Source organism: Pristis pectinata, chromosome 35, assembly GCF_009764475.1.
Source record: "Pristis pectinata isolate sPriPec2 chromosome 35, sPriPec2.1.pri, whole genome shotgun sequence".
NCBI lineage: Eukaryota > Metazoa > Chordata > Chondrichthyes > Rhinopristiformes > Pristidae > Pristis > Pristis pectinata.
In genome coordinates this window covers 11,627,127-11,649,841 of record NC_067439.1, presented here as the reverse complement: position 1 = coordinate 11,649,841, position 22,715 = coordinate 11,627,127, and the positions used below count along the sequence as shown (strand labels likewise).

General features: G+C 49.8%; 1 protein-coding gene across 2 annotated transcripts in view; it reads left to right on the top strand.

Annotated features, from left to right (window-relative positions):
• pld3 (phospholipase D family, member 3) overlaps positions 1 to 22,715 on the top strand; it is a 39,736-nt gene that overhangs the window by 6,046 nt on the left and 10,975 nt on the right. For both annotated transcript variants that reach the window (XM_052044354.1, XM_052044355.1), the window contains exons 3-12: positions 515 to 582; positions 5,339 to 5,407; positions 7,499 to 7,671; positions 8,041 to 8,224; positions 9,712 to 9,829; positions 12,746 to 12,873; positions 14,242 to 14,442; positions 16,289 to 16,428; positions 19,232 to 19,397; positions 20,945 to 21,044. In XM_052044354.1, the coding sequence (XP_051900314.1) occupies positions 556 to 582; positions 5,339 to 5,407; positions 7,499 to 7,671; positions 8,041 to 8,224; positions 9,712 to 9,829; positions 12,746 to 12,873; positions 14,242 to 14,442; positions 16,289 to 16,428; positions 19,232 to 19,397; positions 20,945 to 21,044 (1,306 nt within the window). In that variant the 5' untranslated portion in view covers positions 515 to 555. The remainder of the gene's footprint in view (positions 1 to 514; positions 583 to 5,338; positions 5,408 to 7,498; positions 7,672 to 8,040; positions 8,225 to 9,711; positions 9,830 to 12,745; positions 12,874 to 14,241; positions 14,443 to 16,288; positions 16,429 to 19,231; positions 19,398 to 20,944; positions 21,045 to 22,715) is intronic.

Below are 22,715 nucleotides of genomic sequence, written 5' to 3'. Positions count from 1 at the left end.
GAGTGCTCTACCAACTGTGCCACCCAATAAGCAGCAATAGGTGGGACAGACCAGTCACTCAGAGGAGCTGCTGTGGTCCACCTCCAAGCCGTGAAGGTCGGGGGGGGGTTGGGACAGAGGTTTTGAGAATACTGAAGGATTTTGATAAAACCTATCAGCAGGGACTGTTCCTAGTGGCAGGAGTGTCGGTGGCTCAGAGGTACAGACACGTAAGAACCAGTGGTGATGTGGCTTCAGGTAGCACGCTGTTGTGTTCTGGAGATCAAAAGGGAATTTGATAAAAGGGAAGTTCTGTTTAAGCCCACAGAGAAAGCTCTGGACTGTGGAACTGACTGGATGGGGTTGTCGAAGGGAAATAAACAGAAGAGTCTCTTATTCTGTTATGGAGTGACTTGTTTTGGTCCTTTTCTGGGTGTGTGGCCCTTCTTCCCCACCCCCACACACTGCCAACTTACCCACCAACCCACCCCACCCCCGCCCCCTCACTAACACCCCGTCTGGTTCCCTTCTGCAGGTGCGTGACTGAGCTCCAACCCTGGCCTGTGTGGTGGCGACATGAAGCTGCAGCTCATCCACCAGAAGGTAACGGTGTCACAGATACTGCCCGGGGAGGTATCTGGTGTTGCGGGCTCTGCCCCGGGGGGGGGGGGGGGGTAACAAGTTTGCGAACTGTGCCTGGTCTTGCCACTGTCTCTAGGACCATTTCTTGACCAATTATTTCCTTCACATCTCCTTCCTGCTAAACCCTTGGTTCTCCAATGTCCCTGTCCCCTGCAAAGTGGTTTCTGTGTGCAGGAGGATACAGGAGTGTGAGTGTGAACAAAGGGGTTTTAGTGTGTGTGTGTGCACACGAGTGTGAGTGCCCGTGCACGTGTATTTACGTGTGTGTGTGTGCATGAGTGTGTGAGTGCACGTGTATTTATGTGTGTGTGTGGTTGAGCTGCTCGGCGTGGGGACTGTGTTCCCTGGCGCACAGAGCTGGCGTCCGTCACCTTTTGCTTCCCACTCTCGCACTTCCCTTCCTCTGCAAGACAGCACCAGAGGTGGCGACTAGTTGCAAGCTGCTGTCTGCAGATCTACTCATTACTTCCATTATAATCATTCTACTCTTTTAAATCTAAATTCTACGTCTCTAAGGATTACTAATAACATTCTTTGAAATCTACTTACAAGTGTGGCACTGTAACACTTTATTCTGCATTCTGTTGTTGTTTTCCCTTGTACTACCTCAATGCACTCTTGTAATGAAATGATCCATATGGATGGCATGCAAAACAAAATTTTTCACTGTACCTCGGTGACAATGGGCAGCACAGTAGTGTAGCGGTTAGCGTAACGCTATTACAGCGCCAGCGACCCGGGTTCAATTCCCGCCTCTGTAAGGAGTTTGTATGTTCTCCCTGTGTCTGCGTGGGTTTTCCTCCGGGTGCTCCGGTTTCCTCCCACGTTCCAAAAAAAGATGTACGGGTTAGGAGTTGTGGGCATGCTATGTTGGCGCCAGAAGAGTGGCGACACTTGCGGGCTGCCCCCAGCGCCTTCTCAGTAACGCAAAAAGACGCACTTCACTGTGTGTTTTGATGTACATGTGACTAATAAATAAATATATTAATATATATCTATAATAAACCAATTCCAATTATAAAGTTTGCCACAAAACATCTGCCCTCAAATCTCCCCGTAGGAGGAGTAGGGCACTGTGGTATTTGACTTCTGGAGGCATCCCACCAACTTCTGACCCGTCAGCTCACTGGAGGAGTTGTTGGTAGCAAACCTCAGCCCCTCTGACTCCAGTGGTGCTGAGGCTCTGTGGAACTGGCTCACTGCCAACCCACCACCTCCCCCATACCCACGTGTAGGGTGGGTGAGCAGTGGTGTGGAGCAGCCCCTGGTATTCCAGGTGGGTTCCCCATGCTGGCTGACGTGCGCAGTGCTTCTCCAGTCTCCTGTGCTCGACGTGTCCGTAGATTATGCCTTGGAACGCGAGTGGCTGACGGTTCCCAGCTACCACCCACTGCTGACTGTGGAAGGCTCCGGGTGTGGGCCCTGCTGGATGCACTATTCCGAATCTTGTTCCGTACGCTTGCTCCTCCCCATGTGGTCCCAGGGTCGGACTCTGCCTCTCATTGGAGGTGATGGGTTCGAGTCCCACTCTCAGGATCTGAGTGTGCAGCTCCAGCACAATTGGGGCTGCTGGTTTTCTGATGATTCCATAGCGATATTCAAAGAGATGCCAGAGGATGCTCCTCAATATCCCAACTAACGTCTACCTCTCAACTAATGCTGAAAACCAGGTATTATCAGCTCACGGGGTTTCTATGTGAGCAGGCAGGGAACAGAAGGATATGGACTTTGTGCAGGCAGGTGGGATTGGTTAGATTGGTGTCGTGGTCGGCACAGACATCGTGGGCCGAGGGGCCTGTTCCTGCGTTGTACGGTTCTCTCTAAAGAGGGTAGCTAGGTCTGTGGGACCCTAGAGGGCGAGACTGGGGAATTAATAACGGGAAACAAGGAAGTGGCAGCTACGTTAAATCACTAGTTTGTATCAGTCTTCATGGTGGAGGACAGGGTAAACTTCCCAAAGATTCCTGATGGGTTAGTTTTAAACTGGAAAAATCTTGCAACAATCACTTTCAGAAGGAGCAAAGTATTGGGGGAGAAACTAAATGGGATTGAAGGCAGACAAGTTGCTGGGTACCAATGGTTTGTACCCAATGGTATTAAAGGAAGGGGCTACAGAGGTAGTAGAGCCATTGGTCATAGAGTCACACAGCACAGAAACAGGCCCTTTGGCCCAACTGTTCCATGCTGACCAGGATTCCCATCTAAACTAGTCCCATTTGCGTGCATTTAGCCTGTATCTCTCTAAACCTTTCCTATCCATGTACCTGTCCAACTGTATTTTAAACATCATTAATGTACCTGCTTCAATTACTTCCTCTGGCAGCTTATTCCATATACAGACTACCTTCTGGGTGAAAAAGTTGTGACTCTGGTTCCTAATAAATCTCTTCCCTCCCGCCCTGAGTCTATGCCCTGCATGTTCTTGATTCCCCAAGCCTGGGGAAAATTGGTTGAAGTTTTTTTCATAGCTCGCTGAGTTCCAGGAAGTGCCAGTGGACCTGCAAATGTGGCTCCATTGTTCAAGAAGGGAGGAAGACAAAAGGCAGGTAACTACAGGCCTGTTAACTTAACATCTGTTGTTGGTAAGATGCTGGAGTCTATAATCAAGGAAGAAATAGCTAGTCATTCAGAGAAGCTTAATGTATTGGTTTACTATTGTCACTTGTACCGAGGTACAGTGAAAAACTTGTCTTGCATACTGTTCGTTCAGATCAATTCATTACACAGTGCAGTTACCTTGAGTTAGTACAGAGTGCATTGAGATAGTAATGTAATCAAACCATCAGCGTGGTCTTGTGAAAGATGACAAATTTACTCGAGGTCTTTGAAGATGTAATGGATATGCTGGCATGGTTATTGCATTGGGGAAAGAGCTGGAATAAATGGCTCTCTTTCAGGCAGCAAGGAGGTGAAGTGCCTCATGGATCAGTTCTTGGCCCTCACTCATATATGGTCTCTGTTAATGATCTGGGGAGGGAGCAGAGTGTAAGGTATCCAAGTTTGCCACTGACTTGTAAATAGGTTGGAAGGCATGTTGCGACAAAGATATTTGGACTCTGCCATGGTTGGAAATTTGGCAAATGGAGATTAATGTGGGAAAATGTGAGGTCACGTACTTTTTGGTAAGAAATGGAGAAAGAACCCAGGTGAGTGAAGTACAGAGGGCTCGAGGTGTTTGTGTAATGGAATGTCAAACTGTTAGCAGACAAGTGTAGGAAGTGGTTGGGAAGATAAATGGTATTTTGGCCTTGACTGCAAGAGGTTTGGAGGGTAGGAAATGGGGAAATATTGTTACAATTGTACAGAGTACAGGTGAGGCCACAGCTGGAGTACTGTGCATAGTTTTGATCGCTGTATTTGAGAAAGGATAGACTGGCATTGGAGAGTTATCAGACTGAGATGAGAGGGTTGGCCTGTCACAAATGGATAAAGAAATTAGATCTATATGCTTTGGAGTTTAGAAAAATGAGGGGCAATCTTATTACGATATATAAGATCCTGAGCGGCCATCATAGAGGAGATGTTGAGATGTTTCCACTAGCGGGAGAGATTCAAACAAGGGGATGCAATTACAAGATTAAGGAGTGGGCAGGCACAGTAGTGTAGCAGTTAGCGTAACACTATTACAGCGCTGGCGATACGGGTTCAAATCCGGCTGCTGTCTGTAAGGAGTCTGTACGTTCTCCCCGTGTCTGCGTGGGTTTCCTCTGGGTGCTCCGGTTTCGTCCCACATTTCAAAGACGTACAGGTTAGGAAGTTGTGGGCATGCTATGTTGGCGCTGGAAGCGTGGCGACGCTTGCGGGCTGCCCCCAGAACACACTACGCAAAAGATTCATTTCACTGTGTGTTTCGATGTATGTGTGACTAATAAAGAAATCTTATTTTAAAACCGAGGTGAGTAGGAACTTTTTGCAGAGGGTGGGGAATCTCTGGAATTCTCTTGCCCCCGAGGGCGGTGGAGACCGGATCACGGGGGATTAAAAGTGGAAGTAGATAAATTTTTGAAAGGGTAGGGAATTGAGGGAACTGACGCAGAGGATGGGTTGAGGCCTGGGCCAGATCAGGTGTGATGGTGTTGATTATTGGGGCAGGTTTCAGGGCTGATTGTAGAGCTCACTGGTTGTATAGCTGTTGAACATTCTGAGTTCTGTCCTTCACTTCAAAGATCATCTTGATCTGCAGTGGCCGTTCTGCAAGGAAGAAGGGGAAGGTAAGATCCTAGAAAAAGCGATGTGATAACTCCCTGACAAAGTGAGTTCTGGTGTCTTTTTGTCCACGGAAATTAGCACCCATGACAGTGCAACACCCTCTCAGTGGAGCATCCACTTAGATGTAGTCAAGGGGGCTTTAGAGATGAGAGTACTGTCAGTGAGTTCAGGTAATGTGGGGGAAGGGGATGTGGGGCAGGCAGCTGTGGTAGAAATAATTTTTAGGATTGCACTTTTGCACTATTTATTTTTGTAACTCCTGGTAATTTTTGTCTTTGTCTTGCACTGTACTGCTGCCACAAAATAACAAACTGATTCTGTGTGAGAGAGAGAGTGTGTGTGTGTGTGTGAACTGTCACTAACAGGTGATGGTGGGGTTCAGTGTTCCACACTCAGTGCACAGTATTCAGTATGCCCGAACCAAAGGTCCTGTGTATTGTTGGGACTCAGGGGCCCAGCATTAGTATTATCATGTCTTCTTCTAACCATATTTTCTTTCTCCTTGTAGGTGAAGCCATCGTTACCGTCGCCCAGTGGGAGTGTAAGCTGCTCCCCTCCGACCCCAGGACTGCATAAGGTAAGGATTCCACCCCCGGTGAGTCCCTGGGGTCTGGGAAGGTCTACTTCCCGGGGGTGAGGACGATGGGGGTCTGTCCAGCTCATCGCACCGGCTGGCATTTGCATGCCAAAACAATTGTACTGAGACAAAAGGGTTAAATTACAAGGATAGGTTGCACGGACCAGATGAATGTGTGCAGAACTGGTAGGCAACCCTGTCAAGGATCATAGTGCACATGGTCGACGGCAATAAATGATTTCCTCAGAAGGGAGAACGCAGAACAGCTTTGTGTGTTTCTGTGTGACATGTTCTGTAGATTAGAGCAGGGCCATTCTGGAGTGAACTCCGGGGAAACTTTCTCATCTGGGGAAGGTGCTGAAGGTGAGCGGAGGGTGTCCGGTCAAAGTTGAGTTTATTGTCACATGCACAAGTCCACATGTGCACAGGTGCAATGAAGAACTTACTTGCAGCAACATCACAGGCATAGCATCAAGTACCCAACATTCACAAGAAAATTAACAACATAAATTATACAAAAAAAAACACAATTAGAACAAAAAATAGTCCAATGTGGTGCAAAGTGGTCATAGTGTTATTATTACTGAGGTAGTGATTAGGGTTGTGCAGGTTGAAGGGAAGTAGCTGTTCCTGAACCTGGTGGTGTGGGACTTCAGGCTTCTGTACCTCCTGTCTGTCGGTAGCTGTGAGAAGATGGCACGGCCCGGATGATGGGGATCTCTGATGATAGACGTTGTCTTCTTGAGGCAGCGCCTCCTGTAGATACTCCCGATGGCGGAGATGGATGTACCTGTGATGCATTGGGCTGAGTCCACTGCTCTCTGCAGCTTTTTACATTCTTGCGAATTTGAATTACTGTACCAGGTCATGATGCAGTCAGGACACTTCCAACAGTACGTCTGTAGAAGTTTGCTAGTGTTCGGTGACATGCCAAGCCGCCTTAACCTTCTAAGAAAATAGAGACACTGGCGCGCCTTGCTTGTGATTGCATCTATGTGTTGGGCCCCAGGACGGGTCATTTGATATGTGAACAGCCAGGAATTTAAAGCTGCTGACCCTCCCCACTGCTGATTTTTTTTTGTTGTTTCCGCCCTCCCCCCCCCCCCCCCCCCCCCCCAAATGTAGACTGGCGCATGTTCACCCCTCCTTCCCCTTCCTGAAGTCAGCAATCAGCTCTCGTTTTACTGACACTGAGCGAGAGGTTGTTGTTGCGGCGCTACTCAACCAGGGGAATGACCTCGCCCCTGTACGCTGACCCATCACCACCTGTGATGCGTCCAACCTGACCTTCAAGGTTTTGCCTCTGGAGAGAGTGGAGATGATGTGGGTAACTGGAGTTAAAACAAGAGTCTGAAAGGGGGAGTGACACTTCCCTCCAGTTCCAAGCCTTTCCGACATTTAGTAAAACTCCGATGATCTGATTGTTTGGAAATCCTAACGGTCTGACATTTGGCTCACTCATTAGTCCAGAACATGAGCTGGGGGTCCTGAGTTCAAGTAGGGTGTGTGGCCAGAGCTGGGGGTCTGGAGTGGGGCTGGGGTCTGGAGTGTGGGGGCTGCATGTGTGTCCGGGGCTGGGGGCTGGAGTGTGGGGGCTATGTGTGCGTCTGGAGTGGGGCTGGGGTCCGGAGCGTGGGGGCTGCGTGTGCGTCCGGAGCTGGGGGTCTGGAGTGGGGCTGGGGGCTGGAGTGTGGGAGCTGCATGAGCGTCTGGAGCTGGGCTTGGGTTCAGGAACACCAGAGGTCGGTTTGCAGTCGCATTTGGGGTCCAGAGTGCTTGTGTATCTCCCCTTAAACTAGGTGGATTTAACGGAAAATTTATCCTACATGTTGGAAACACAAAGGTGTATTTGGGTGTATATGAAGTAACATCCAGCAGTCCAGAACATTATTGGTCTGGCACCACCAAAGTCCCAAGGGTGCTGTGTAAGCGGAGTTTCGCTGTGTCTTGCTTTCACTGGGTGCAGTTTCTCCCTGGAGGGAGAGTCTGGCTCGTGCCTGTGACCGTGGAGCGGTTTGGAGTGGGCAGACATTGGTGGGGAGGGGAGATATGGAATGTTCTAACCCCCACTGAATTTGTCTGCTCCTCCAGATCTACCGGGAGGCAGTCCTGGTGCTAGGAGTCGTCCTCGTCCTCATCCTCCTGATGCTGATTCAGTTGCTTCTCTTCCCACTCAACCAGCAAATCAGCAAGACGGCTCGGACCCAGGGTGCGATAGTGCGACCAGCCGAGCACCTGAGCAAGGCTTGCACCGACCCCTGCAGGTAGCCAATGGGATAGTGGGCTGTTGCGCTTCCTGCAGGAATCCAGGGGCATTGGTGGGTGGTACATCCCGTTGTAGCAGGGTCTGGTTGCATGCCCCACGTACCACTGACCTTCTCCGATTGTCTGGACTTCGTGCCCTCATTATATCTGGTGACGGATTTGAGGATAGTTATTAAAGGAGCAGACTGACAAGGCTTGCCTGCCTCCTGGTAGGAGTGGGCTTGGATGGATGATGTCTTCTGAGTCCCATCCATTACTGCATGCTGCTTCTGTCGGGGAAAAATATGATACTAATCAAATGTAGCGAATGGGAGAGATTTGGCCTTAACCAGTTTTGTTTGAGCTGAGTCTCATTCTTCTGTTCCCAGTCTCACCCTCGTTGAAAGTATTCCAGAGGGGATGCACTTTGATCCCAATTCCACCAGGAATCCCTCCATTTCTGATGGCTGGATGAAGTTGTTAAGTGAGGCGGCGAGCAGCGTTGACATTGCTTCCTTCTACTGGACCATGAGGAACGATGACACGAAGACGAAGGAGCCCACAGCCAGCCAGGTAGGTCAGGAGACGTTCAACGTCAGTGTGTCCATCATCAAATGGAGTCGGTGTGCTCGCTGGTGGCATCTCTCCGTCACCCATTCCTGACATCTTTGGAACGTCACAGACAAATGGGGTTTGACCTCTTCCCAGGACCACCCTTGTGTTTTCCTTACCAGTAGTTAGGAATGTGGTGGAATATTGTCCAGCTGCCCAGATGAGTGCAGTTCCAGTAACTCAAACTCCAGGGCAAAGTAGTCCTCTTAACATCTCATCGATCAACCTAAACATTCGCCCCCTCCACCAACGGTGCACAGTGTGTCCTGTCTACAAAATGTACTGCAGCTACTCGCCAGGATACTCCAACAGCACCTCCCAAACCCCGTCACCCCTTCTCCAAGAAGGACCATGGCAGCGAGTGTAAGGGAACACCGTTTGGAGTTTCCCATCCTGGTCGTGCACTTTCCTGATTGGGGAATTATGTGGCTGGTCTAAATCCTGGAACTCCCTCCCCAGCAGCACCATGGGAGCACCTTCACCAGAAGGACTGCAGCGGTTCAGAAAAGTGCCTCGCTGTTCCTCTGTCCTCCGATCTGTGCTGGTCGTTGGATTCTCTCCTCCCTGGAACCTCTCTGAGTGGAGTTTGCATGTTCTCCCTGCGACCGTGTGGGTTTCCTCCCACATCCCAAAAGACATGCTGGTTGGAAGGCTAGTTGGCCACTGTAAATAGCCCCTATTATGTAGGTGAGTGGTAGAATCTGGGGGGAGTTGATAAGAATGTGGGGAGAATTTAAAAAAAAATAAGATTAATGTATGATTGGTGTAAATGGGTGGTCCATGGTTGGCATGGGTTTGGTAGGCCGAAGGGCCTGTTTCTGTTCTGTGTTTATCTATGACTCATTCCAGTAAATTCTCTTTTTTAACCTTTTTTAATTTTTCTTTACAAAAACAAGTTTATTACAAATACTACAACAAATTGCTCCAACTAAACTTCAGCTAAATTATAACGTTATCATCCTGATGCAATTGATTCCCTGCAGCGCCCAACGGTCCCGGAACACCTCCGTGGTGTCTGTTGGCACCGTGTGTTTTTTTTTCCAGGGATATCCAGGCACGGACTTAACCCCAGAAAGTGGCCAAGCCGTCGGCTCGGGTGGAGCCCTCGGCTGCCTGTCTCCATGTCCCGTGAGTGGCCAATTTGGCCAAGCTCAGGAGCAAGGCAACCTGGGCAAGTAAATCCTTTCTTAGTCTTCACACCCTTCTGTGGAGCCCTGAAGTGGGCTCAGTGCCCCAGCTGGGGCTGTCCCCGCTTCCCTCTTTGTGAGCACACCATCTCTGTTCTTGCAACCTCTTTCCAGTGGCTCCATCTCTCCCCATTCCTTCTGCTGAATGTTTCACCTCACCTCATCCTGCGCTGCGTTCCGTCTGCCCGTCTCTCCGCCAGCCATGCCCTCAATCGCCGCCTCCCTCACCACCGGGCTTTGATCGTTGCCTTCTCTCCACAGGGGGAAGCCATTCTAAAGGAACTGGAGAGAGTTTCCGGGAAGCTGTCTGTCAGAGTTGCAGTCAGCAAACCATCCAGGAGCCAGACGCTGGCTGACCTGACTCTGCTACAACAGAGTGGTGAGGAGAGGTGACGGTGGGGGCTGGGGAGCAATCGGGAAGGGAGCAGGAAACCAGAAAGTAAAATGGATTGGAGGTGGGGGAAAGGTTGCTGGGCGGAGGCTGTGTGGAGAGGTCCTGGAGGGGGTGTGGGGGGAAGGGAAGAGCAGGCCTGTGCGGAGAATGGGGGTTGGAATTGGACGGGAGTGTGGGGCTGCTGGCTATTGTGAAGAGCGTGAAAGACTACGGTAGTCCTGAGGAGAGGCTGGGGAAGGAACACGAGATCTCAACGCTGGGTTACGATCTGCTCCCTCCTCCCAGGCCTGTGATCCTGCGGTGTTGGTCATCGATGTTACTGCTGTTTTCTTTTACAAAAGCAATTTTATTACAAATATTACAATGCTGCATCAAATTACTGCAAACGACAACTAAACTTCAGCTAAATTAAAATATTACCATCCTGATGCAGGATGCAATTGATCCCTGCAGTGCCCAACAGTCCCAGAAGACCTCCATGGTGTCCATGGATCCTGCGTGTACCTTTTCCAGGGCTATCTGGGCATGAACATATCCCTGGAAGTCGGCTGAGCAGTCAGCTTGGGTGGAGCCCTTGACTGCCCGTCTCTGTGTCCCGTGGGTGGCCAGTTTGACTGAGGCCTAGGAGCAAAGCAGTCAGGACATCCTCCTCCTGATCTGCCTCCACCACCACACCACCCCCCCCCCCCCCCCCGCCCCCCCAAACTGCACTGTAAGCTATTCACGTCATTGTGATGTTGGCCATCGATGTTGCTGCAGCAGCCCAGGGTTTAGTCACCAGGTACAGGTAACCAATGCTTGCGTGGCCCCACATGAGTGACTTTCCAGGCGGAGGACTTTCTCCTCCTCCACCTGCCCTGTGCTGAGACCAGGGGTCAGCTGACCCTTGTTGCTAGTGAAATGGAGCTAAACTGTGTTAGGTTACAGAGTTACTGCTCCTGGGCTCAGCCTGGGAGGTGCCAACCCTTCAATGAAACCGGTTTGCCCTCAGCAGGCTCAGGGTTGGAGACTTCCTGGAGAATTGGCTGATGATTCAAGTCCCTTGGCATGGACCCATGGGGCTGAAGGGCCTGTATCCATGCTGTATTGCTCTATGACTCCACTGGATCACGATGTCTTGCTAAAATTTTGTAGGGTCTTGGTGAGACCACGCCTGGGCTATTGTATGCAGTTTTAAGGGTGGCTCCCTGGGTTACTGAAGACCTGACTTCTAGAAATCTGACTTTATGCAAATTCTCCATAACTTGTTAGCTTGACAAATAATATTAAAATGTTTTATGGTATTCATCAATAACTAGATACACTATATGGTCCATTAGCTAAAAACAAACTGCTGTAGGAACTCAGCGGGTCAGGCAGCATCTGTGGAGGCAAATGGACAGTCGACATTTCTGGCTGAGGCCCTTTTCTTGTGTCTCCATGTGTTCAGTTAGTTTAATTATGGGTGGTGTTGGGGTGAATGTAGGAGATGGAGACACAAGAGACTGCAGATGCTGGAATGCGGATCCAGTTCAGGTGAAGGGTCTCGATCCGAAACGTCGACTGTCCACTTCCCTCCACAGATGCTGCCTGACCCACTGAGTTCCTCCAGCATTCTGGTACTTTCTTCTCAATAAAGGAGATATTCGATGAAATAAAGAATTATAAGGAGTGTATGTAGGGCGATACGATATGGGTAGATATAGAAAATGAACGATATCGCAATGCGGTGCTGAGGGAAAACAGAATAGTGCATCAGGATGGGGGGGTGCAACTATTTCAGGTGATGGGTTTTGGGAGAAATTTGTTTATTTCTGATGGAAAAGTGGGTTTATGGACTGCTCTCAGGAACGGAGCCCTTGCATAACCCAGGGACTGCCTGTATTTTCCTCAGAGGGAGTGGAACGCAGGGTCACCAGACTGATTCCTGAGGTGGAAGAGGGGAGATTAAGTTGACTAGGTCTGTATTCCGAGAGGGGATTGAAGTGAAGTTTACGTTTTGATGGACTGACTGGATGCAGGGAGGAAGTTCGTCCTGACTGGGAGTTCGAGAACGAGAGATCACAGCATCAGATTTAGGACTAAAATGAGAAGTTTCTTCACTCAGAGAGTGGGGAGCCTGTGGAATTGTTTACCACAGAGGCCACGTTGCTGAATATTGTTAAGAAGGAGGTGGGTAGTCTATGTTTAAAAGGCATTTAGACAGATACTTATCAGTAATTGGTGTATTATTGTCACATTTACCAAGATGCAGTGAAAAGTCTTTGTTTGCATGCCATCCAGACAGATCATTCCATACACAAGTACATCGAGGTAGTACAAAAGGGGAGAAAAAGTGAAGAATATATTGTTACATTTACAGAGAAAGTGAAGTACCAGTAGACAAAGTGCAAGGGACATGGAGAGGTAGATTGAGGGGTCAAAAGCTCATTTTTATTATACAAGAGGTCCATTCAATAGTCTTATAAGTGGGATAGAAGCTGTCCTTGAACCTGGTGATATGTGTTCTCAAGTTTTTGTACCTTCTGCCCGATGGGAGGGGGGGAGAAGAGAGAATGTCTGGGACGGGCGGGGGTTCTTGATTATGTTGGCTGCTTTCCCAAGGCAGTGGGAAGTGTAGATTGCACAGAAAGATAAAATCCTAATGCATGCAAAGAGGTCGAGTGTAGAAGGTAAAAAAGGTTGGCATGGATGTGGTGAGCTGAAAGGCCTGTTTCTCTATGGTACAACTCGACTGATTTCTGTACAGAGAGTTGAGAGTTATGGGGGAGAGCGGGATTGTGGTGTTGAGACGGAGGATTAGTCACAATCGTGTTGAACGGCGGAGAAAGGTTGAATGGTCTGCCCTTATTCCTGTTTTCAATGTATCTGTGGGTGTGCAGGGCAGTGCGTTGGGTTAATGTCTATTTGATGTGTTAACAGGAGCTGAGGTGACAGTGGTGGACATGCCCAGACTGACCACTGGGGTCTTGCACACCAAGTTCTGGATTGTGGATAAGAGACATTTGTACATTGGGAGTGCCAACATGGACTGGAGATCGCTGACACAGGTACGGGGTGGGGACTACAGGAGAGTTAGTCTGCTGACAGCACCGTGTCAGGCACCAGATCAGAGACCTTGAAACGTCGGGCTGCAGAGAGCTGGTTGGGGGAGGTTCTGGGTTGGACTCTCCTCCAATGTTGGACCTCAACCTTCAGGTACCTCTGGGTGGAGGAGAGGTCCATTCAGGAGGTGTGGGGGACATTGTGAGGGTCGGGTGTGTACTGGTCAGGGAACGGAACCTGTCGGGGGAAGAGAGGAAAGGGGGCTATAGAGAGAGACAGCACAGAAACAGGCCCTTTGGCCCACTGAGTTCCTGATGACTAACCAACATTTGCACTAATCCTACACTAATTCCATTTTATTCTCTCCACATTCCCATCAACTACCCCTCACCCACACACGAGGGGCAATCTACAGCGGCCAATTAACCCACCAACTTGTATGCCTTTAGGGTGTGGGAGGAAACCGGAGCACCCGGAAGAAACTCACGCAGTCACAGGAAGAACATGCAAGCTCCACATGAGACAGCGCCTGAGGTCGGGATCGAACCCGGGTTTCTGGCACTGTGAGGCAACAGCTGTACCCGCTGCGCCACCGTCCCAGTGACTGTGGGGCTGGTTTTGCAATGATGGATGGGCAGTTGGGGGAGGGGTGCACTGGTGAGGATGTGCAGGGACATTCCAGGAAACCTTCCTGTTTTTCCCAACTCCACAATGGGACAAGTCTCCAGTTAATCCAGAGAGGTCACTGTTCTCAGCTCAGCACCAACCGTGCCAGGGCAGTCCGGCTTTGTATCTGGGTCACAAACTGGTGCAAGGGTCCCTCTGGAACCCCCACCACCCCCTCCAATCGGCACAGTTGGGACCCCTCCCTTCTTTTGGCTTTTACCTCCACAGTGAAAAATGTGGCGGTGGTCCCCCCCCCCCCCCCCCCCCCCCCCCCGTCTGAAAACTATCTGCCCCACTGTGTAATTTCTCGTCCAAAAGGATGTCAGTTCGAGCCCCACTGCCAGACGTGTGGGCACCAAGTCGAGGCTGAGACTCCGGTGATGCACCCAAGGAGTGCAGCTCGGTCACGAGTGTTGTCCTTTGGATCAGACTCTGAATGGAGCTGTGTTGAGGGTGACAGCGGACGACACCTCATGTCACAGACTAGGGGAGAGCAGGGGTTCCTTCAGCATCCTCACCAGAATTTATCCCTAGACGGGCTGTGCACCTCACAGATGCCTGTGGGATCTTGCTATGTACCGTTCGGCCACTGTGCTCATCCTCAACCTGTGACCAGGCAGGTGATGCTCTTTGGGAGGAGCTGCCACACATTCAGGAGCTTCCTGCCTCCTGGGAGTTTCCCCTAAATTCGTTCCCTTCTTTGACAGGTGAAGGAACTGGGAGCTATCGTCTACAACTGCAGCTGCTTGGCCGAGGATCTGGGGAAGATTTTCGAGGCGTACTGGAGCATCGGTGGGACGAACAGTAGCATCCCTGATCCTTGGCCCAGTAACTACTCCACACTCTACAACAGGGAGAATCCAATGGAACTGAAGTTCAACAACATACCAGCCAGCGTCTACTTCTCGGTGAGTTCCTGCTCCACAAGTGCACCACCTGGTTGTTCCAGAGATGGTGCCAGTGAGCCGACCAGGTCTGGCCTATAGATGGTGAGGTGGACAAGCCACACGTCTGGTGGGTTCGCTGGGATTAATGTGTAGCAATGCTGGGGCCCCCACTTGTGACAAGGTGAGGATGCAAGTCTGGAGCGCTCGCTCCCTCTACCCAGGGAGTTATTGGGGCTGGGTTGGAACAATTAATTTTGAATGATCGGTTTTTCCTAGTGAGTGGCGTTAGGGGATTTGAAAGCAGAGCGGTTTGGTGGAATTAAGATCTAGTCGTCCACTATATTCTTTGATTGAATAGGCAAAAGGGGTTACTCCTGCGCCCATTTCCACAGGATAAAGAAATTTGCATGTCCCCTTTTATCAATGCACCATAGAAAGCATCCTATCTGGATGCATCACGGCTTGGTACGGCAGCTGCTCTGCCTGGGACCGCAAGAAGCTGCAGAGAGTTGTGGACACAGCCCAGCGCATCAAGGACACCAGCCACCCCTCCATGGACTCTGTCTTTACCTCTCGCTGCCTCGGTAAAGCAGCCAACATAATCAAAGACCCCACCCCACCCGGGTCATTCTCTCTCCTCTCCTCTCCCATCAGGTAGAAAATACAGGAGCCTGAGGGCACATACCACCAGACTCAAGAACAGCTTCTATCCCACTGTGATAAGACTATTGAACGGTTCCCTTATACGATGAGATGGACTCTGACCTCACAATCTATCTTGTTATGACCTTGCACCTTATTGTCTACCTGCAATGCCCTTCCCTGTAGCTGTGACACTTTACTCTGTATTCTGTTATTGTTTTATGCTGTACTACCTCAATGCACTGTGTAATGAATTGATCTGTACAAATGATATGCAAGACAAGTTTTTCACTGTACCTTGGTACAAGTGACAATAATAAACCAATACCATATTTCCTCATGACATAGGAGGAGCCATTGAGTCACAGGGCAATCCCATTCTCCACTTATCTCCAATTAACTCACCGACCCACATGTCTTTGGGATGTGGGAGGAAACGGGAGTACCCAGAGGAAACTCGCGTGTCTGTGTGGAGAGCATGCAAACTCCACACAGTACCCAAGGTCAGAATTGAGCCCAGGGTTCTGGAGCTGTGAGGCAGTAGCTGCACCACTGTTCCGCTCCCTTCCTAGCTCATAGTTTCTTGCCGTTTTTTTTTAAAAAGCAATCCATTTGTGGGTGACCTCTATCTCCTGCCCTGAACTGCATTTGCTGCAGGTTTGCCCATTTACTTAACCCCTCTGAGTCTCTTAGTAGCTTCCTACCCTGGCCCAATATCCTACTGCCCCGCTTCACAGCACTGGCCAGTGTGGCTGCTGTGACTTCCACTGAGTTACCACATCCCTCCGCACCATCGGGAGTATCTACAGGAGGCGCTGCCTCAACAAGGCAACGTTTAATATCAAAGATCCCCACCATCTGGGCCATGCCACCTTCTCACAGCTATCATGGGGCAGGAGGTACAGAAGCCTGAAGTCCCACACCACCAGGTTCAAGAACAGCCTCTTCCCTTCGACCATTCGGTTCTTGAACCAACCTGCACAACCCTAATCACTACCTCAGTATAGCAATACTATGACAGCTTTGCACTTTTTTGTTCTAATTGTGTTGTGTCTTGTATAATTTTGTATAATTTGTTTTTCTTCTGAATGTTGTGTATCTGATGCTATGTGCCTGTGATGCTGCTGCAAGTAAGTTTTTCATTGCACCTGTGCACACATGTACTTGCGCATCTGACAATTAACTCGACTTTGACCTTGGCCTCTCGAACCCTTCTCCCTTCCAGAGCTCCCCACCCGCTCTGTGCCCAAAGAGCCGGACTGATGACCTTGCATCCATCCTCGGCATTATCGATGATGCAGCAGAGTTTGTGCACGTGGCCGTCATGAATTACATTCCTGTTGTGATGTTTTCTCATCCCAGAAGGTAACAGACTTTAATTATCGTGTGTGCACCCGGGGGCACGTGTATGTGTTTTCTTGCATGTGTTTCATCTATTTTCTTTTTCTCATCACTATCATCACTAATCCCACCACTAGAACCCAAGCCATCCTTTGCATTGGCTAAAACCCACGCACGATTGTAGGGAGCCCAACTGTGGCTAATTATATGTCAAACACAGCATGAAATGTGACAGTTATTGGCCAGTGGTGTTCATCTTTACACAGCCTCTACATGTGAACTTCAACTTTTGTGTGGATTGGTTGGTGAGATGACAAGCAGTGTGTTTGAGCGTCTGTGTGCCAGAGGGATATTGGTTATATAACTGTACCTGTGTGAATTATATTCTGCATTTACATTACTGTTGACTTTACTAAATCCAGGGCTGGTTGGTAAAAGGGTGTCCCTATTGGAGTACCAGTAGTGAGTGAATGAGCCCTGGTGGACAACACTAGCCTAAGTCCCTGTGCTGTCAGCATTGAACCACGTCCAGTGGCAATCTCATCCTGCAGTCTGAGCACTTCTGCCCAGGAGGCTGGAACAGCAGATTCCATGGGGATCTCTACCCAAAGTGTGACCAAGCTCGGCAATCTCCACCCCGCATGCAGAGTCCCGAACTTGCTGGCTGCAAATTCCCCAGCACTTCCATTGGGCATTCTCAGCCGGGGCACATTCATTTAACTGGAGTGGAATGTCTGCAAGGATTTGACAAGTTTTGGATTTTGGAATAAATTGAGCTTAAATATTTTAGATTTTGCAGAATTTAAAAAAAAATGTAATTTTTAAAATGTTTTAATTGTCTTTAATAGTTTTTGATCGTTTCTAAATGTTGGAGATATTAAGATATGTTCATAGATTGTGACAGGTTTAATGAGCAGTGAAGCCACAGTGCACAGTTTAGCAATCTGTCATGTCTATCTTGTGGGTGGGGCTTATTCTGGCCCTTCCCACCTCCCATGTTGTCTCACCAAGCTGGGTCACGCCACTGCGAACCTTTGCAAGAAGTTGCTACCGATGCATCAGCAAAAGGCTGTGGTTTTCAAGTACAAGTGGGTCACCATTGATGGTAGAACTGAAATCTGTGGGCATCAAGAGTTGGAGCTGGATGTCACACAAAGGGTTGCAGTTGTTGGAGGTCAATCATCCCAGCCCAAGGACGTCGCTGCTGGAGCAGTGTCCAGACCTGAGCAGCTTCATCGATGGCCTTCCTTCCATCAGGTCGGAAGTGGGGTGCCCGCTGATCATTGCACTGTTGAATTCCATTCGCAACTCTCAGTAAACGTAGCAAGACCGCGACAACATTCAAATATGTTAACCTCAAAGGAGGCCATTTGTCCCATCATGTCTGTACTGGCTCTCAGACCAATCCCATTCCCTTAAGTGTTTCCCAGGAGCCAGTCCTCTCCCCTCTCCCACATCCCCATTGACTACACCCACTAAACACAGTTTACCCGCAGGCTCGTGCCCTGACCCCCCCCCCCCCCCCCCCCCCCCCCCCACCTCCACCTCTCTCCCCATCTGGTTCTGGTTCTAACTGCCATACACCTCTCCCCTAGTGGTTCCCATTCTCACGCCAGCGACCCGGGTTTGAATCTGGCCACTGTCTGTAAGGAGTTTGTACGTTCTCCCCGTGTCTGCGTGGGTTTCCTCCGGGTGCTCCGGTTTCCTCCCACATTCCAAAAGATGTACAGGTTAGGAAGTCGTGGGCGTGCTATGTCGCCACCAGAAGAGTGGAGACACTTGCGGGGCTGCCCTCGGAACACTCTACACAAAAGATGCATTTCACTGTGTGTTTCGATGTACATGTGACTAGTAAAGAGATCTTATCAGATTCCAGCACTGATAGCCCTTGTGTTCCTGCTTATCTCCCTCCAGCCGTCTCCACCTTCACCCTCCCCTCACCTCACTCCATCTGCCTCTCACCTTTCCTCCTGCCTGCCTCCATCTGCCATTTACCTGCCACTCTCTCCCAACTCCACCTCCCTCTCCTCCCCTACCTGTCGCAACCTGCCCATCATCTTTCACCCCTCCTCGGTCCACCAATCACCTCGGGCTCCTGTCTCACTCCCCCCACCTCCACCTCCACCAGCCGCCTCCCCTCTCAACCCTGATGCAGGGGTTTCAACCTGAAGCGTCAACAGTTACTGTTCGACCCACTGAGTTCCTCCATCAGGTTAGCTGTTGCTCTAGATTCCTGCATCTGCGGTCTCTTGTGACTCTTTCCCTCCGCCCCATTCTCCTGCCACCCGCCCCCACGCCAGGGGCAATTCACAGCGGCCATTTAACCTACCAACCAGCATTTCTTTGGGACGTGGCAGGAAACCGGAGTACCTCCTCGCCACAATCACATTTCTGTTTATGGGAGCTTGCTGTGCAAAGACCGGCGGCTGGACTTCCTGCAGCAGGACAGAAAGTAACCAGTTGTCTTCATCAGTGCAATCTCCTTTCTTTTAACAGTTACGTCGGTCTGGAGTTGGTTTGTTTTTGTCATGTGTACCGAGATACAATGGGAGGGGAAAAAAAACTTGGTTTTCCATGCCGTCTGTACAGATAATTTCAAAGCAAAGGTTCATTGAGGTAGTACAAGGAAAAGCAATAACAGGATGCAGGATAGTGTTACAGAGAAAGTGAAATGCAGACAATAGGGTGCAAGGGCTCAGTGCAAAGTCTGTCCCAGTGAGGGCAGGGAGGCCAATGTTGAGGAGAGCAGGGGTTGCTTCATTCGGGTCCGAGGTTTCCCTGGTGGGGAAATCGATAGTGCCTGATACTGATCTCTGTGTCCCCACAGGTTCTGGCCAGCAATCGACAGCCACCTGCGGAGGGCGGCGTTCGAGCGGAATCTGCAAGTGCGTCTCCTGGTCAGCTGCTGGCAGCACACAGACCCCTCCATGTTCCCTTTCCTTCATTCCCTGGCTGCCCTGAAGAGCCACTGGAAACCCCTGGACGTGGAAGTGGTGAGTGAACTGTGGCACCAGGTGCCAGAAGCAGGAGCGGAGGGCAGGGCAGACAACATCTGCGGGGAAGATCCACGATCCTGCTATTTTTATGGATTCTGTGAAACTTTAAGTTCGTATTTTTCATCATCACATTGAAGGAGGGTATTGGATCCGAGCCTTGAATCCCATCCCTTTCCCTGGTACCCCCACTTCCTAAACCCTTTCTGAATTCACGAGCCTATCGCGTCAGAGGAAATGTCTCTTCCCATGTCCTCGGGCTGGAGAGAGTGTGACCGAGGAGGGACTTGGCTGTGACTGCTGTCCCACTTGACTCACTGACGTCATATCCAAATCTTGTGGCCCCACGGTAGTGAGTGACTGAGAATAAAAGTTGACAACATTTGTTGTTTCTCCTGCGAGAGCCTTGCCCACCCCTCCTCCGAATCTAATGTTGGCCTCGGCTGTTAAATAACAGCAGTGGGTCACTTTGTCCTTGCTGACGATATGGCTTATAATGGCAGAAGCATCCCGTAGGGACGCATCTCTGCTTATAACATGGGATTCAATGGGAGAAGGGGACTTGCGTTACAGAAAATCACGCTATGGATAGTTTTCTAGCAATGCAAGCCCCCCTGTAACACAGGGGAGGTCACCTGTTCCTGTCTATAACATAGGTGCCACAATGGTGCAGCAAGTAGAGCCACTGCCTCGCAGCTCCAGAGACCCGGGTTCCATCCTGACCTTGGGAGCTGTCTGTGGGGAGTTTGCACGTTCTCCCTGTGACTGCGGGGGTTCACAATGGGAGCTCTGGTTTTCCTCCCCCGTCCCAAAGATGTGTGGGTTGGTGGGTTAATTGGCTGCTGAGTGCGGATGAGTGGTAGAACTTGGGGGGCAGTTGATGGGAATGGGGGGAGAATAAAATGAGTTAGGGTGAGATTAGTGCAAAAGAAAAAGGAGCTTGAAGGTCAGTGTGGACTCAATGGGCCAAAGGGCCTGCTTCTGTGCTGTATATCTGTATGACTCTATCCTGTGGGAACGTCTGCATTCCTTGGATACCCTTCGTGGTGCCCAGAACTGAATGCGGTTCTCTTACTGGAGTCCAGCCAGACGTCTGCACATCTGGGAATGGACGTTGAACCATGAACCCGTTTGTATTCCAGCTCCTTGAGAAAGGGCAGATTTTTCTCCCTGGGACACAGGTGAGCAGATGGGAGTTTCCACACTAACACTGCATTCTAGATTTATTTGAATCCAAATTCTCCTTTTGAATTTGGACCAACGTCTTCAGACGTTTGGACACTAGACTAGCAACACAGCCACTGATGTGCACAGCCATGCTATCCCTGGTCTCTGCATCTGCTCTGAGCTTCTGGCCAATCACAGACTCTAAATTGGCAGAGGCCATTCACTCCGCGCATGCCCTGATCTTCTTGCCCCCTCCCGCACCACGTCAGGCAGGACCTTCACTCACTGAGGCAGGACGGTGTTATGGAGGCATCATTCCCGTCTCTGGCGGTCTGTTGTCACGGATACACACGGTAACCTTTCCTGTTTGCTTCTTGCAGAGAGTCTTTGTTGTCCCAGCTACACAGAAGCAGAGTAAAATTCCGTACTCTCGGGTCAATCACAACAAGTACATGGTGACAGACAAGGTGGCCTACATCGGTGAGCTCCAAGCCACGCAGTTGAATGATTTGTTTGCAAACTGTTGGATTTGAAACATTGTGAGATTTGTACTTAAGGAATAATGTTGTTCAGGGCCTTGGCCACAAGGGTAAATTTGCCATCTGGGAGACGAGAGCAGGAATGGGTAGAGTTGTTCGGCTAACGTCGATTGGAGTTGATGGTTAAAGATGGCACTGAACGCAGGCGAAATATGACTGGATTAGAAGGAATCAGGGGTTTGTGAAGGGTCAGCCTTACATTGAAGGGGTGGAAATTATGGAGGGTGATCCATTGAGTGTGGAGGCTGGTAGGGTGGAGGGAGAGGATGGCTGTCCTCGTACAATGGGATCACTATAGTGTCTGGCAAATTGGGCTCACTAGTGTGTGAGAATGCTGTCCTCGTACACTGGGGTCAAGTCAAGTGTATTGTCATGTGTGCAAGTACAGTGAGGTACAACCACAGTGAAATACTTGCAGCAGTATCATAGGCACGTAGGTACAGACAACACATAGATATAATTTGTACATTGTTTTGTATAATTTATGTATAAATAGTGAGGAAAAAGGGAAAAAAAAGTGCAAAACCAAAAAAGTATAAAGAAAAAGACACAGAGACAAGTCCACGGCAGTGCAAGAGGTGGTCCATAGTGTTCCGTTGCTGGGGTAGGGGTAGGGTTAGGGTTGTGCAGGTCGGTTCAAGAACCTGATGGTTGTAGGAAAGTGGAGAGACGAGAGAGAGATTGCAGATGCTGGAAATCTGAAGCAACACACAAAATGCTGGAGGAACTCAGCAGGTCAGGCAGCATCTGTGGAGGGAACTGGACAGTCGATGTTTTGGGCTGGGACCCTTCATCAGGACTCAAGGATTTTGTAGGAAAGTAGCTGTTCCTGAACCTGGTGGTGTGGGACTTCAGGCTTCTGTACCTCCTGCCCGACGGTAGCAGTGGAAGAGGGCATGGCCCGGATGGTGGGGATTCTTGATAGATGCTCACAAGATAACAAGACAAAGGAGCAGAAGTAGGCCATTCGGCCCATCGAGTCTGCTCCATGAGCTAAACTAATACTATTCCTATCTAGCCCCAATTTCTGGCCTTATCCCCTTATCCCTTGATATCTTGACTAATTAGATACCTATCTATCGCCTCCTTAAACACCCCCAATGATTGGGCTTCCACAGCTGTACGTGGCAAAGAATTCTATAATTTCACTACCCTCTGGCTAAAGAAATTTCTCCTCATTTCTGTTTTAAACCGGTACCCTCTAATTTTAAGATTGTGCCCTCTAGTCCTGGACTCACCCACCAGAGGAAACAGCTTAACCACATCTACTCTGTCCAGTCCTTTCAACATTCGAAATGTTTCTATGAGGTCCTCTCTCATTCTTCATTCACGAGGCGGTGTCTCCCGTAGATGCATACGACACCGCTGTCCCTGTACAGTGAGGACACTAGTGTGTCACCTGGCTGCCCTTTTACACTGGGGCCACTAGTGTGTGACACAACTATCCTGATGTGGATTTGTGGAGGTTGAACAGTAGATGAAGAGTGGCTTGGAAGGCCGCTTGAGGAGAGGAGTCACTGATGGTTTGTGGTCTGAGTGTTGGAGGTAGAGTTTACAGGAGATGGGATGGGATGGCTGGAAGTTTAACCTCTACACAAACATTCTTAGGTCT